The sequence below is a fragment of the Amaranthus tricolor genome, chromosome 2 (assembly GCF_026212465.1).
Source record: "Amaranthus tricolor cultivar Red isolate AtriRed21 chromosome 2, ASM2621246v1, whole genome shotgun sequence".
NCBI classification, from domain to species: Eukaryota; Viridiplantae; Streptophyta; class Magnoliopsida; order Caryophyllales; family Amaranthaceae; genus Amaranthus; species Amaranthus tricolor.
The window spans coordinates 35,358,003-35,371,583 of record NC_080048.1 but is presented as its reverse complement, the minus strand read 5'-3'; the positions used below and the strand labels follow the sequence as shown (position 1 = coordinate 35,371,583).

Below are 13,581 nucleotides of genomic sequence, written 5' to 3'. Positions count from 1 at the left end.
TAGACCTAATTCATAATTAAAATAACAACGATGCAATTTTTATTAGAATTAGTGTCAACTTACGATAAACATATCCCCATTAGATCTAATGCCAACTTATCAGATTTATTTCCAATTTATAACGTACTTAATATCGTTTTATTGCAAATAAAATATAACTCATAGCAACTAACAGTGGCGGACCCAGCTAGGGTCAAGGGGGGGCAGTGGACCCCCCAATCTGAAAAAAATAAATGAGTTTTAAAAAAAAAATTACTGTAGCGACCAATTGGCGACCACTTGGCGACCATACTTCCCGTCGCTAAACATTTAAAAAAAAATTTAAAAAAATAAAAGCTTTTAGCGACGGATTGGCGACCATACTTCCCGTCGCTAATTCGTCGCTAATTTGCTTTTCCATTTGGCGACGATTTTTTGCCCTCGCCTTTCCATCGCCACAACCGATATTCGAAATTTTGACCCCCCAATTTGAAATTCCTGGGTCCGCCACTGGCAACTAAGTACCAATTTACAATAAGTCTAATGTCGATTTACATAGAAACAAAAAATTAACTTATGATCCCTCATATGTTTCCACTTTTATATAACAAAGTTTAGCCTTCTTCCGTTTAGGTTAGCGGCTGGAATCTTGATCATCAGCACTCGTTTTCGGGTTTAAGTTGGGTCTTTTTAGATTCTCCATTGCAGATACTAGTGTTTGTTCATCATCCATGACTAAAATTGAAAAAAAATAGAAATTAAATGCAGTAAACAAGAGAAACATAGTTTACAATGAAAATAAATATGAAAACATGAAAAATTAACCTAATCGAAAAAAATAAAACAACCTAAATTTTTAAAATACCTGGGTTAAATGAAGGAATTGGGCAAGATCTTTGATTAAAAATGGCGAAAATGGGAGAGTATAGAGGGGAAGATCTTGGAAATTGATGAACAAAACAATAAGAGAGTAAAAATGGTTAATTGTAGTTTATGAAATGATGTTTCGTATGAATGGGAGAAGGTCACTGAATATGGAAGGTTTTTTCTTTAATGATGATTAGCAGTAGGGAAAGTAAATTGGCGTGTTTTACAATGAGACAATTCAAATGATGGGGTGCAGTTTTTGGTTTCATGAAGTGACGTAATTAATGAACTGATTTAACCATCATTTTAAAAAGTATTAGGCCGGCACATTTAAGACAGTCTCTCAAAGAAATTGTCTTCCATAAGAATTTGTGAAGAGAAAATTAGTATTTTTTAAAGAAAATAAACATATAGTAAAAAAATAAAGAGTGAAAATAAATTGCATAAATGAAATTAAAGAGAGTTAAAAATATGAATAAGATTAAAACGAAGTGAATCATATGGATGAAATTAATAACAACGAAATTTTCTTTGTAATTTTTTTAATAAAAAGTTGGTTCCTTATCTTACCAAACTTTTTACTTGTTCGTTGCTTGTAACAACAAACAAATGAATGTTGACTTGTGTTATTAAGTTTTGTCTTATTCGTTGTTACTAACAATAGGTGTTACTAACAACCATGGTTATCAGAATCTCGATCCTGATCAACGATTCTACGAATTTACGTTCCAAAATTAGGTGATCAATCCGGATCGTAGGTAGGATCTTAATGTTGGTAGAATCGTACGATCCTACATAGCTCCAGAATTTAAGTAGTTGGGTCAAACACGATTCTACCATCCTACGATCTTACGATCCGATCCTATAAGTGTAGTTTCAATCGTACAAAAATTTCATATTATCTAGATTTTACTTATGTATACATATGTATATATCTAAACAATTATATCAATATGAATAAAATTCAAGTTTTTCTTGATTTGCATTTTAAAAATGATTATTAAAGGTATTCTTTTGCAAAACTTAATAGTTGAAGTCAAATAAGTGTTAATTTAACCTTTAAATCTTAAAAAAAGAACAAATACGACTGAAAATCAGTTATCTAAAGCATATTAATGCATATTAGTAGGATCACGCGATCCTACGATCCGCTTCTACCGATTTTGATCCTACCCCCTCAACAATCCTACGTCGAATCCCGATCCTAACAACCTTGCTAACAACATTAAAGCAACTAAATCATCATAGGTTCGGGCAAAAAAAACATTTATTTTAAAAATAGTTTTAAAATATGTTTATTGTTTAGGCAAAGTTACAAGATTCTACCTAATTTATATGCTTTTTTTTTAAAACTACCTTATCTAAATATTTTTTGCAAAAAGCTACCTAATATTATACAAATGTTTGAAAATGACTACCTGTTAACGATTATCGTTTGTTGACTATTACGACCCTTCGACCAGCACGTGGAGTGTAACATGAGTTATCAAAACAACCCAGTAAACTCAGAACTCGAGATTTTCACTTACTTGTTGATGGATTCCATAGGAACAAATCACAATCGAAATCAATCCCACTAAAAAAAAACCTATACACACAAGAATACAAAGGACTCCATTAATGGAGTTGGAAGTAACAAGTTCAAATCTTGTGGGTCGAATAGTATCCCATTCTTGGCCCGTGCGTAATTCTTTAGGAAGTTTAATGGTTGAAAGTTCGGTCAAAGAGTCATTAAATAGAGAAAAGTGGATGAATTGACATGGAGTAAAGGAACTGGGTGAGGATGTTTAAGGAGGAGAAATTTAGAGTTCGAAGAAGAGTGATCATTGTAGGTAGAAATGAAAGAAGATGATGTGATTAAGGAATGCCATGATTTGCAGACTGATGAAAAGCGTTGAATGGATTTGGCAGGAAGAAGAAGGAGGATCGAGGGTTTGTTATTTGTCGATTTGATTTGCATGTTTACGAATGAGAGAGTTGATCAGAGTTGATCAGGATCATAAAAAACGCAAGTCTTAAACCTGCTTTAGGATTTTACTTGGTCCATGAAACTCTCCTTGCATAGGGAACTCCACACTCACATTTTTCAGGTTTCGAATTTGCTCTTGAAAAAGAGAATACATTACTAATTAATGGCGGAATAATTGTCGGAGAAATTAGGATTCTTTGAAGGATTTAATTAGGGAAGTCAAGGAGAAAGGGGAAAAACGTGGGTTTAATGAGAGAAATTAGGGTTCTTTGATTTCTCCTTTTTAAAATCGTGCGTTTAATTGAAGAAGAGTGTTTTGATAACTTACGTGACACTCCATGTGTTGGTCAAAGTGTAAAGTTAACGATCAATATACGACAACCGTTAACTGGTAGTCATTTGCAAACTTTTGTGTTACATTAGGTAGTTTTTTTCAAAAAAATTTAGATAACATAGTTTTTTGAAAAAGGATATAGCTAAAGTAGTTTCTTATAATTATGCCTATTTTTAAATTCTTTTATTGAAAAAGGTTTAAATTTTAAAAGTTTCAGCTATTATGATTCAACTAGGCAAAGCTAAAACGAAATTTGATTTAGTCAAAAAAGGCCCAAAACAACAAAGGAGCATTTTCTCCAAGCAGAAGTGAAACTGGAAACTGTAAGAGTAGCAAATAGAGATGCAAAGCAAGTAAGCTACACAGGCAGTTTGTAGTTTTAGTTTCAAACTCCAACCTTCACAAAACCATTCCAAAGTCCAAACTAAGTGTGTCTAGGCTAGAGGTGATCATGGGCGGCCCGGCCCGAAAAAGTGAGGGTTTGGGTGTCAAAATATGACCCGATGGGCGGGTTTGGGTAGAAAATAAGTGGCCCGATTTTTTTTGGGACGGATTTGAGATTTGGTGTTTGGCCCGCGGGCCGGCCTGGCCCGAAAAAGTGTGTGTTCATGATTTGCATTTTAAATTTGTTTTATATTATGTATAATATGTAAGAATTGTATTTGATTATTTCAATTATTTTTAATTTGTGTTTTAAATTATAATATGCAACAATTGTATTTGTAGTTTTGTGAATTTCTTTGTCTTTTTTGGTTTTATTTATTTTAGTTTTATATTTTTATTTTTTTGGTTATTTATAAATCACGGTGATTGATTAGAAATTATTAAATAAAAAAATGAGAGTTTTTAATTTAAAGCATTATTGATGAGTGCTTTTAGACTGGATAAATAAATTTTACATAAAAATTTAAAAATTATAAAGTTATTTAAATTTTACATAATATATATAAATAATATATTACATAGGCCCGCAAAAGCCCGCACAGTACGGGTTTGGGCAAGAACTTTTTGGCCCGGCCCGGCCCGCATAAATGGACAGATTTTTGCCTCTCGGCCCGGTGTTTGATCACCTCTAGTCTAGGCCAAGTTACCAAAGTCGACCATACACAACTTTATTTTAGTAATAAGGTTGGTTTTTTACTAATCCGTGATTAGGGTTGGCAATGGGTCGGACTCGGCTCGGATTATACATATTCCGACTTTGCTCCGGATTTTAGTCAAACTTTTTTTTTCAGTCCACCTCCACTCGGAGTCGGATTATGCATACTCCAAGTTTGCCCCGACTCGGACTCTCGGGCCTCCAACGGAGTCGGATTATTATCAAACTTTATCGTTGTGATATTGTACTAATGATTTCAATCATACGAAGTTAACAAAATATATTTTTCAAATATAATTTAACAAAAAAATATGTACTTTGAATTCAAGTTTAACATGAGAAATATTCCTAATACTACAATTTAACAAAATTTTCTCGCATTTTGATTTGACGTATTTTATTTCTCTTGATCTGATTTGTCGTATTTTGATTGATTAATCTAAATAAAAATATCAAGTAGTTTTTTCAAAATCGAAAATTACAATTAGTATGAGAGAAAGCTTGAATTAGTCACGTCTTGAGTTTTAAAGGAAACAAAATGTTGGGTTAAAAGTCAAATTCAAAGTCGGATTTCCTTCAGGGTCGGAGTGTTGGATTTTTAATAAGGTCCAACTCCGGTCCGTCTCTAACTCGGATTCGGATCGTGAAGTCGGAGTTGGAGTCGGATAATCTTTTCCTCAGATTCGAATTGGATTATTTTCCTTAGATCGAGTCAGACTAGGATCGAATTCGGACTGAATTGCCATCCCTACCCGTGCAAACTATTATTTATGATTTTTCATAAATAAAAAGTGCAAATTATTTGATGACACTTTTTCTAAATAAAATCAACCTTCAATTTTAATCTTTTTAATCTAAATAAAGAAAAACACAGAATAAATTTTTATTTTTCCGCCAATATGACTTGAACTTACTAAAATTTTATAATATAAATAGATGCATCTCTTCTTCAACAATGAGGTTAGTCCTAAAAATTCTGATCAACATTTCTGCAAATTATATATTTGTACTGCTATTGAGTGATTCATGATGGCCAATACAGGTAGTTATTACAGAGCAGGAGTGAAGAGCAACTGCAGTAGCACAAAATACACCATCATCTTCTGCTTCGTGGCTAACGAAATAACATATTGGGTATCCTTGCAAACTGACTAGCAAGATATCAATATTACAGTTGTAGGCGAGGAAAGAAATTCCATGGTGCGGCACCAGCCCTCATATAGTCACATTTCCTTGGGAAATATTGATACGAACCGGTAGACCTTCCACCACATATGCTTCTTTTGTATTATCCAAAGTAGTTCGGACATGCCTCCATGACCCTATACTGAGGACAAAAAGGGACAGAAAAATATCTTTGAAGTTAACATAGATATAGCCAGAGAACTTTTGTTCATCTATTAGACAGACATGCATATCCATTCTGTAGTTGGACCAGAAAAAATGAACATAAAATCAGAACTCTGGAAGTAAAAGGTACACAAGCTACAAACTAATTTCAAAATTGGTGTACCTGAATTTAAGATTTTATTGACTTAATAAATTTGGATAATAGCATCACATACATTTTAAGATGCATAAACTATGACTTCGACTCAATTGGACAATAAAACTCTAACGGCTCGTTTGGTTAACTATAATAATTGGTAGTAATGGGAATAATTTGTAGTGTAAATTTTCATGATACGTATTAAGTCATTCTCATGGTAATGAATTTCTGATCATGAAAAAGTTTTTGTTTACAATTTTCCATTACCACCTAATACCACATGTTAAAATGATAATGTATTGGAATTAATTTTATGAAGCATTTAAGATTGGTGAAAGAGAATAAATATGACCATTAGCATTGTCAACAGATATTCCTACCAAAATTACACTAACTTTTCATTACCATTTCCACCCTTTAGTACCAATTACCAAACGGGCCATAGTGGTGCTTTCCAGTTGTGTTGAGCCCTTAACAATACACGCAAAGAAAAAATAAACTTAAAAGACCACATAGTGACATCATAATGCATGAAGTGTTCAGGTTTAAACAAAAACTACTTCCCTGTTCTTCTTTTAAACGATAACCCCTGGTCATCTTTTTGAAAAATTGGATAGTATCTATGTAGTTTTCTAAGTCCATACTCAGAAATTCTTGTTTAGAGGATTAGAGCTGTATGTAATACTCTCCACTTCATCCATCCAACAATCCCTAAATAATTAACACTGATTTAAGTTTAACAGTCCTATTCTATTTTTTTTTATTGACGATGTAGAACACTTCCTTAATCAAGTAAATCAAAGTTTTAGTCAACAATTCCTCTCACACCGCGTATTCTGCCCTCCCAAGGTTAGTCCTCCACAAAAACAGAAGAACCAATACTTTGCTTCTTTTGTTGGCACTAAAGATGCCAAGACCACCAGATCCTCTTCGTTGCCATCACTTTCACCAACAATATGAAGTATAAAGTTCAATTTTCATTCTAGATTTGATCTTCTGTATTGTGTTCTCAAATTTCTTATTATAGTGTTTGGAAACAAGTATTTCATTTTAAATTATAGATTTCAATTATGAAATTATAAATGAAGAATTTGAGAATGACAAGGTTTTGGTAGTCATTCTTAAATTCTCAACTTTAACTAATTTAAAAACAATGGTGAATTTAATCCAAATCCAAATTTGAAAATTTTTGATTTGTCAAACAATAAATTTGAGCCAATTTTAAATTTTTAAATGAAATTATCGTTCCCAAACATGGCATATATATTATTTGAAATCCTGGATTTAGGTTTAAATTACACGACACTCTTTCCACTTGCCCTATATATATCCTTCTTTTCCTCCACTAATTGTTTATCCTTCTTTCCTTTTCTGAATGCACCAACCAATTTGCAACTCATTTACCCTCTCATCCCACTTGTCCTAAATTTATCAAACATCTCTAAATAAATTGGGGGAAAACGGGGGTGATCTATAGGGGACTGGGGAATCCATAGTAATAACTTGTCACATATCATTTCAGTATAGGTATGGTATCTGTAGTTGGTATAAAGTCATAAATTGAGGTCATGGGTAATAGATCTGCATTAAATTAAATGTTGTGAACTGCCATGGCAGATCAAACATGTAAGGAACTAGATCGCAGTATAATGAGCAGGCTTTCAGGAGGTCTGGTTCTCTCCCAATTAGTTAGAAACTTTTATAGGTAGTACTCAAAATTAAAACGACAATCGGTTTTTTTCTCTTGACTAAACTCCCCGCAATATAGAGTTGAGATCCCACATTCCCATCTTTTTTACGACTAGTCTTCTCTATCAAGATACTTTAAGAATTATGATGCAATTCTCTGTAGTGTATCCTCCCTAAAGCTAGATCACTAAACCAACACGAATTATGAAATGACCCATGTAGATTACAGAGTAATGTATCTCCTCCTCCTTCCTAATCTTTCATCAATTAGCACCAGCTGCTCTACTTATTTGACTTGTCGTTTCTATACAGAACATAAGTCCTTACCAGCTCCATATCACCTCAAGCTGACAGGTAAATAATACTTCAACACCTCATCAACTTGGTCTTCATTAACAGCTAACGGACATTTGCGCAGGCTTTTAGTACAGTCTGGAGGCACCCCCACCTCCTTCCTCCCACCCCAAAAACATTAATAAAAATAAGAAAGAAAAAGAAGCCCAGTTACATCCAAGATAAAAATTTAATCAGCAAGCACCAAACATCTATGATGGCGAGAGCCAAAACGATGATTAGAAGACGACATTTCTGGAAACGATATTTTAGACTGATGATTGATGTTTATTTTCATCATTTGAATGAAGGCTTATGAATTTGACTGCTTTTTTCCTGCCTACAATAAGACTTCTTTTGACCTCATCAATAGACAGTTGGACCATTTTCAAGCAAATTGTTGAAAACTTTAAGAGACTATGCTTTTTACTAACTTTTTCCTTGTTAAACTAGCCAAGGGATAAAGTTTATAAACTCGCATAAAGCTATGAGGAGGTACCATCAGCAGCTATTTTTATTCTTGTCAAATTTTAGGAGAGCCTAGGCGCACACTTTTGTAAAGGGCATACGATAATCACGATGTAATGTAATAAAGTACATGAAAAGTTAAATGAGAAAGCTTGATTGGCAAAGCTTGAGCGTGTAAACACATAACCCCATCAACAAATAAATTTGTACTCAAGCCGAAAATCATTGTTATTCTTCAAGCTTTATCCAGGCAAGCACAATTGAACAGCTAAGTGATGTTTTTAGGCAGATATAAAACTTTACTTTCTACTTGAAAACCAGGACATTTGACACCCCCTAAAAGCATAGCAAACGATTAACAGTTAATGGATTTAAGAGGCACAAAACATGTGATAAATGACACTCAGTTTTATGAACTTGAATACTCTTCGCAATGATAAGATATCTCCATTCGGAAAAGAAAACTAATAAGCAAGTACCTGCTTCGACAAACCAGCAAGTCAGCGAGGAATCAAAAAATATGTTCGACACTACAACTAGGCAGCAGCACCTTTCCCCTCACATCCATCACAGACAGTGTATCCTAGGCCTTCACAATATGGGCACTTTGCTCCTTCTTCCACCCAGTCCAAAAACTGCACCAAATTTCTCAACATAAGTATAAAACAAACATACAAAAGCTGGAGAACAAATTTTCAAACCAACCTGTTCTTCAATATTTGGTTCCCCACTGCCATCACACTCTGCAAAAAAGTGTACTAGATTTAGGTATAAGTTAAGGCAACCTTCACATATCCATTTCGAAATAAAAACTTGAGTTGCGTGATTTGTTCAAGTGTAAATATTGAAACCTTATGAAATGAAGATTGAAGACATAAGAAAGAGTCGACATTTGAAAATAAAGTGAGACAAAATTTCTTATGGCTTGGCTATGTGAAATAAAGACCACAAACTGCACCAATTTGAAAAGTGGAGAGTTGAAACTTTGAGCAACTTGAGAGGAAAAAATAGATCAGCGAATGATCTCGAAAAGAGAAGTAAAGAATGACATGAAGGATTTAGTATCGTTTTTAAGCCGGTAACATCAAACATTAGTCATGCATTTGTAGAATTTATCTCTCGTATTGAAAAATTGGTGTCCTTTTCATTAAATATTATCGACTTTAATGAAACTTCTATACTGGTTGATTTGCATACCTATCAAATAAATCTATTAAATCTTGGTAGGTGAAAAGAAGACAGCCAAGACTCACAAGTACTTACTGTAGTGTTGAGTGGATTGCAGATATGCGGAAGAAGTGTAAAGCATTTTAAGAGCTTACTAGACACTCAATAACGAAAACAGAGAACATTTAAGCAAATGAACTTGTGTATCTACATACCCATGCACAATAGACGACCCTCTCCTCGACAAACAGTGCATTTTGGCACAGAAGCTTGAGCCTTGCCACCACTGCCCAATTTATCATTTCCTTTATTCAGCCTGGAAGGCTCCTCCCACCTATTCTCACCCAGAAGAAATACTCGGTGCTGGGATGTTTCCATATCAGTTGGCTCTTTCTGGACAACAGTCTGTGGAACTTCCTTGGCGTTGATAGGAGCTCCATTTTCATTATCCTTTCACCATAAAACATACACCAAGGTTGTTCGCATTGACATAAATTATACCCAGAAACTCAACATATAAAGCAAACAAACACCAAAAAGAACCAAGAAAAATTGACATTCGTGATAGTTCATACAACAAGGATGCAAAGCAAGAAAACAAATTCTCTCAATACGCTCATCCGAGATAACGATGAAAAGGAGTGAACTCCAAAGCTAGAAAGAATATTCACTACTACAGGTCTACAGCACTATTCGGAGTGCAGTCAGGCTCGGTTAATTCTTTTGTACACATTGATAAAGAATCAATATCTCAAAAATGTGATTTACATAAAACCGCACTTAAAACTTCAAAAATGTGGCATGAGTAAAGATATCAGCTAACAACTATTGCATATACGAAGACATTATCCAAAAGTAGAGACAACATATTGCTAGAAAGTAAACCATCCCGAATACAAACATAGCCCTTACTTTAGGAATATCCGAAACTGCTGATGATTGGGAAGGATCCAAATTCTTCATCTCAGATGAATACAATCGTTCTAGAAGCTCAACAGTCATAATTCCATCTTCACGAACGCCTATAGAAGCCTATAAATCCAAAAGGCAATGCAAATTAAACATTTAGAACTGTTCTCTAAACAACTTGAAACAATATGCGAAGACTTTCTGAATTAATAAATGAAATGCAACATACTTGCCAAGTCTTAACTGCTGTCTCAGTGCCAATCGAGAAGCTAGAAAACTCTATATCCTCTTCTCCAGAGTAAAATCCTAAATTCATCAATGCTTCCTGACACATTCACACAATTCAATTATGAGCAAAACTTTTCAGTGCAAATTCGCCTAGTAGGGATACATGAACAAAGTCACCAAATTATAGCATTTCCATTTTCCACTAATCCCATCTCTTAATATCAATTTGCAAATCAGTATCCGCAATCAACTTCAATTGTTTCAAAGCGAGGCAAACAAACTTACACTTAAAAAACAAAATCAGATAATCAATCAAATTTAGGTAACGAATAGAGAAAAATAAACCTGCAAAGCGCGAACTTCTTCTCCTTCAGCTCCAACTCTCAAGCTCGAACTCGCCTTTTTCAATGGTGATTTTTTCTCCTCCTCCTCGCTATCCGCCCCACTAAGAGAAGGTATATCAGAAGAAGAATCCAAACTTGCCATCTCGGACTCTGATTTCAACTTACTATCAGAAGAATCCGAAATCTGATTGAAATTCTTATCTTGCAAAAACGCCGCCATTTTAGTTAATGTTACCTCCAAATCGACATCGAAATCAGCAGAATTGCTTCGAATTTTTCGAAGACTTTGTAATTCCTCCAGCAAATGCTGAATTTGGAGAGATAATTCTGATATTTGGCGTAATAAAGATTGTCGTTCGCTATTCCATCGTCGTTCTTCACGAAGCCATCGTTGTTCTTCGCGAAGCCATCGCTGTTCTTCTCGAAGCCATCGCTGATCTTCTGCTTCAAAATCGTAACTGCTAGGTTTTGATGAAGCTTGACATTCACATCTTCTCCGAATGGAATTTCTACAGGTAATGCGAAATATTCTTGAATTATTGTGATGATGATGATGATGATGATGATGATTGTGGAAATGAGAATTGTAGGTTATACTGTAGAAGTTGCTGGATAGAATTACCGCCATTAACCAAGTCCCTCCGTTGTTAAGCTCTGCGATGGGACTAAGGGAGTAGTACACAACAAAAATGAAGTTCGACAGTTGAGCTCCACGGTGATTCAACTTCTCGCGTAAGTTTTTTTTATAGTGACTCAAGTTTATCAGAGCGACTAATACTACAAACATTTAGGGGTGTTCAAAATAGATTTGATAATCTAAAATTTATCTAATGATGTAATTGAATTTGATTTTATCAGACTTTAAAAATGATAAACAATTGCGTAAAAAATAATATGGACACAAAAACTCGATTACAAAACGATCTGGAATACCTAACCTGAAATCAACCCGATAACCCAAATGAATGCCTTTACATGCGAGACAGGTAAAATTTGCTATATTGTCTTAAGTCGTGCATTGAGTGTACGCATTCAAAGGTGAGTGTTAAAGTGTGTGTTTAAGTGTATGTTAATGTATGAGTTATGAGTGTATTGATGAAGTGTCTCTTAATCATGGGAATAATGGCATGAATTATGGAGCATAATGCATAGATTTAATGAGGAAGTGCAAAGTTTAGATTTCGTAGCAAGGTGCTCGAACAAGGCAAACATTGTGCCTTGATCGAGCAACAAGATTAGAACATAGGATGTTGTTTTTGATCGTTTTGTATTATTGGAGTTGTTATGTCTTATTTATTCTTAGCTTTAAGTATGCATACTCATTAATGTATTGGTCTCTATAAATAGAGAGATCATATGCTCATTTTGATCATCTACAAAAATAACCCCTAAGCCAATTGTAATTCTCCATTGTAAAAGTTCTTGAAATTCCATTGTTATAGTATGATCGAGATACTACACACCTCCGAGGACATAGCTTACATTGGTGAACCTCGTAAATCTTTGTGTTCTTTTATTGCATTTTATTTCCTATGAACATCGTCAATTCATTCAAAGAAAAATTTGTTCATCAAAGCATTTCGCACCTTCGATCTTGGTGATATTAGAGTTTAATTTGTATTTTATACATTAGACTCTAATTTAATCTAGCTCATATTTCAAGAAAAATTTGCATTTGAGAGTTTAGAGAGTAAAGATGTGATGATTCAATCTTGCTTTCCTTGATTAGGGTTTTTTTAGGGTACTTTCATTTGTTATGTGTTTAAAAGCTTTATTATTTTTTTTGACTAATCTTTGATTTATTGTAACGTCTTGTTAATTCTCAGTTTGATTTTTTCGTAGCCAAACAAATAGATTAATATAGAATTGAGATTGTTTAAATTATTTTTGATTTAATCATATAACCTATATATTTTACTAATCTTTTTTTTTAAAAAAAAGTTAGTTTTCAATTGATTAAGTTTTATCAGTAACGATGCATTTTACCGTTTCACATTTTATGATTGTTAAATTAAAACAAAAAATAATAAATGTTTTGACCCTTTTGGACGATCAAGGTAGAAGATCGGAAGGGGTAAGTTAATTTTTGTAACCAATAGCATTATGGTGAATAAATCACCTTAAATCATATCTTAATGCCTTATTATGCCATTTATAATCAAAACAACAAGGAAAAAAAAAGATTTATGTGGTATCAATGGTGTAGGGGTTTGGCCAAGGAAGGAAGAAAGATGGACAAAAAAAAAGTTTTCTTGAGTTTTTTTTATTTTAATTCTCGAGCTAGTTGTTTGTGCAATATTTAATCGTTCATACAATTTTTTTTTATTGCAACTTGTAAGTGATTTGAGCCTTAATACTTATTTTAAGGAATAATTCTAGTTTGTTTATGAGTAGTTTTTTGCGATGTTGGTGTTGATGTGTTTTTATACCCGAAATAATATAGGTTTGATGGTGATTTAATTTGTGTTGTTATGTGTTTTATATGGATGATAATGGAATTGTTCATGTATGGATGAAAAGATTTATCTAGGTTTTTGATTGGTGAATACATAATTAGAAAAAATATAAAATCTAATTTTTTTTAATGATTATGGGTTCGAAATTATGATGTAGTTACGGACTTCTAATAAGGACCATCATGGGTTATATATACTTTACCTATGGCGACCCAAACAGAGCGATCAACATCATAGGAAGGATGTCGTG

General features: G+C 33.6%; 1 protein-coding gene across 2 annotated transcripts; it reads right to left on the bottom strand.

Annotated features, from left to right (window-relative positions):
• Positions 1-5,148: 5,148 nt before the first annotated feature.
• LOC130806309 (protein disulfide isomerase pTAC5, chloroplastic-like) lies at positions 5,149-11,614 on the bottom strand. Of its 2 annotated transcripts, none has more exons than XM_057671329.1 (7): positions 10,877-11,614; positions 10,533-10,628; positions 10,307-10,426; positions 9,610-9,844; positions 8,933-8,970; positions 8,707-8,862; positions 5,149-5,570 (listed from the first exon to the last, which is right to left on the bottom strand). In XM_057671329.1, the coding sequence occupies exons 1-6, from the start codon at positions 11,501-11,503 to the stop codon at positions 8,764-8,766; spliced, it is 1,215 nt and encodes a 404-aa protein (XP_057527312.1). In that variant the 5' UTR covers positions 11,504-11,614; the 3' UTR covers positions 5,149-5,570; positions 8,707-8,763. The 2 variants fall into 2 exon arrangements, with proteins under 2 accessions (XP_057527312.1, XP_057527311.1); XM_057671328.1 differs by having other exon boundaries at positions 5,149-5,575; positions 10,877-11,613.
• Positions 11,615-13,581: the final 1,967 nt, after the last annotated feature.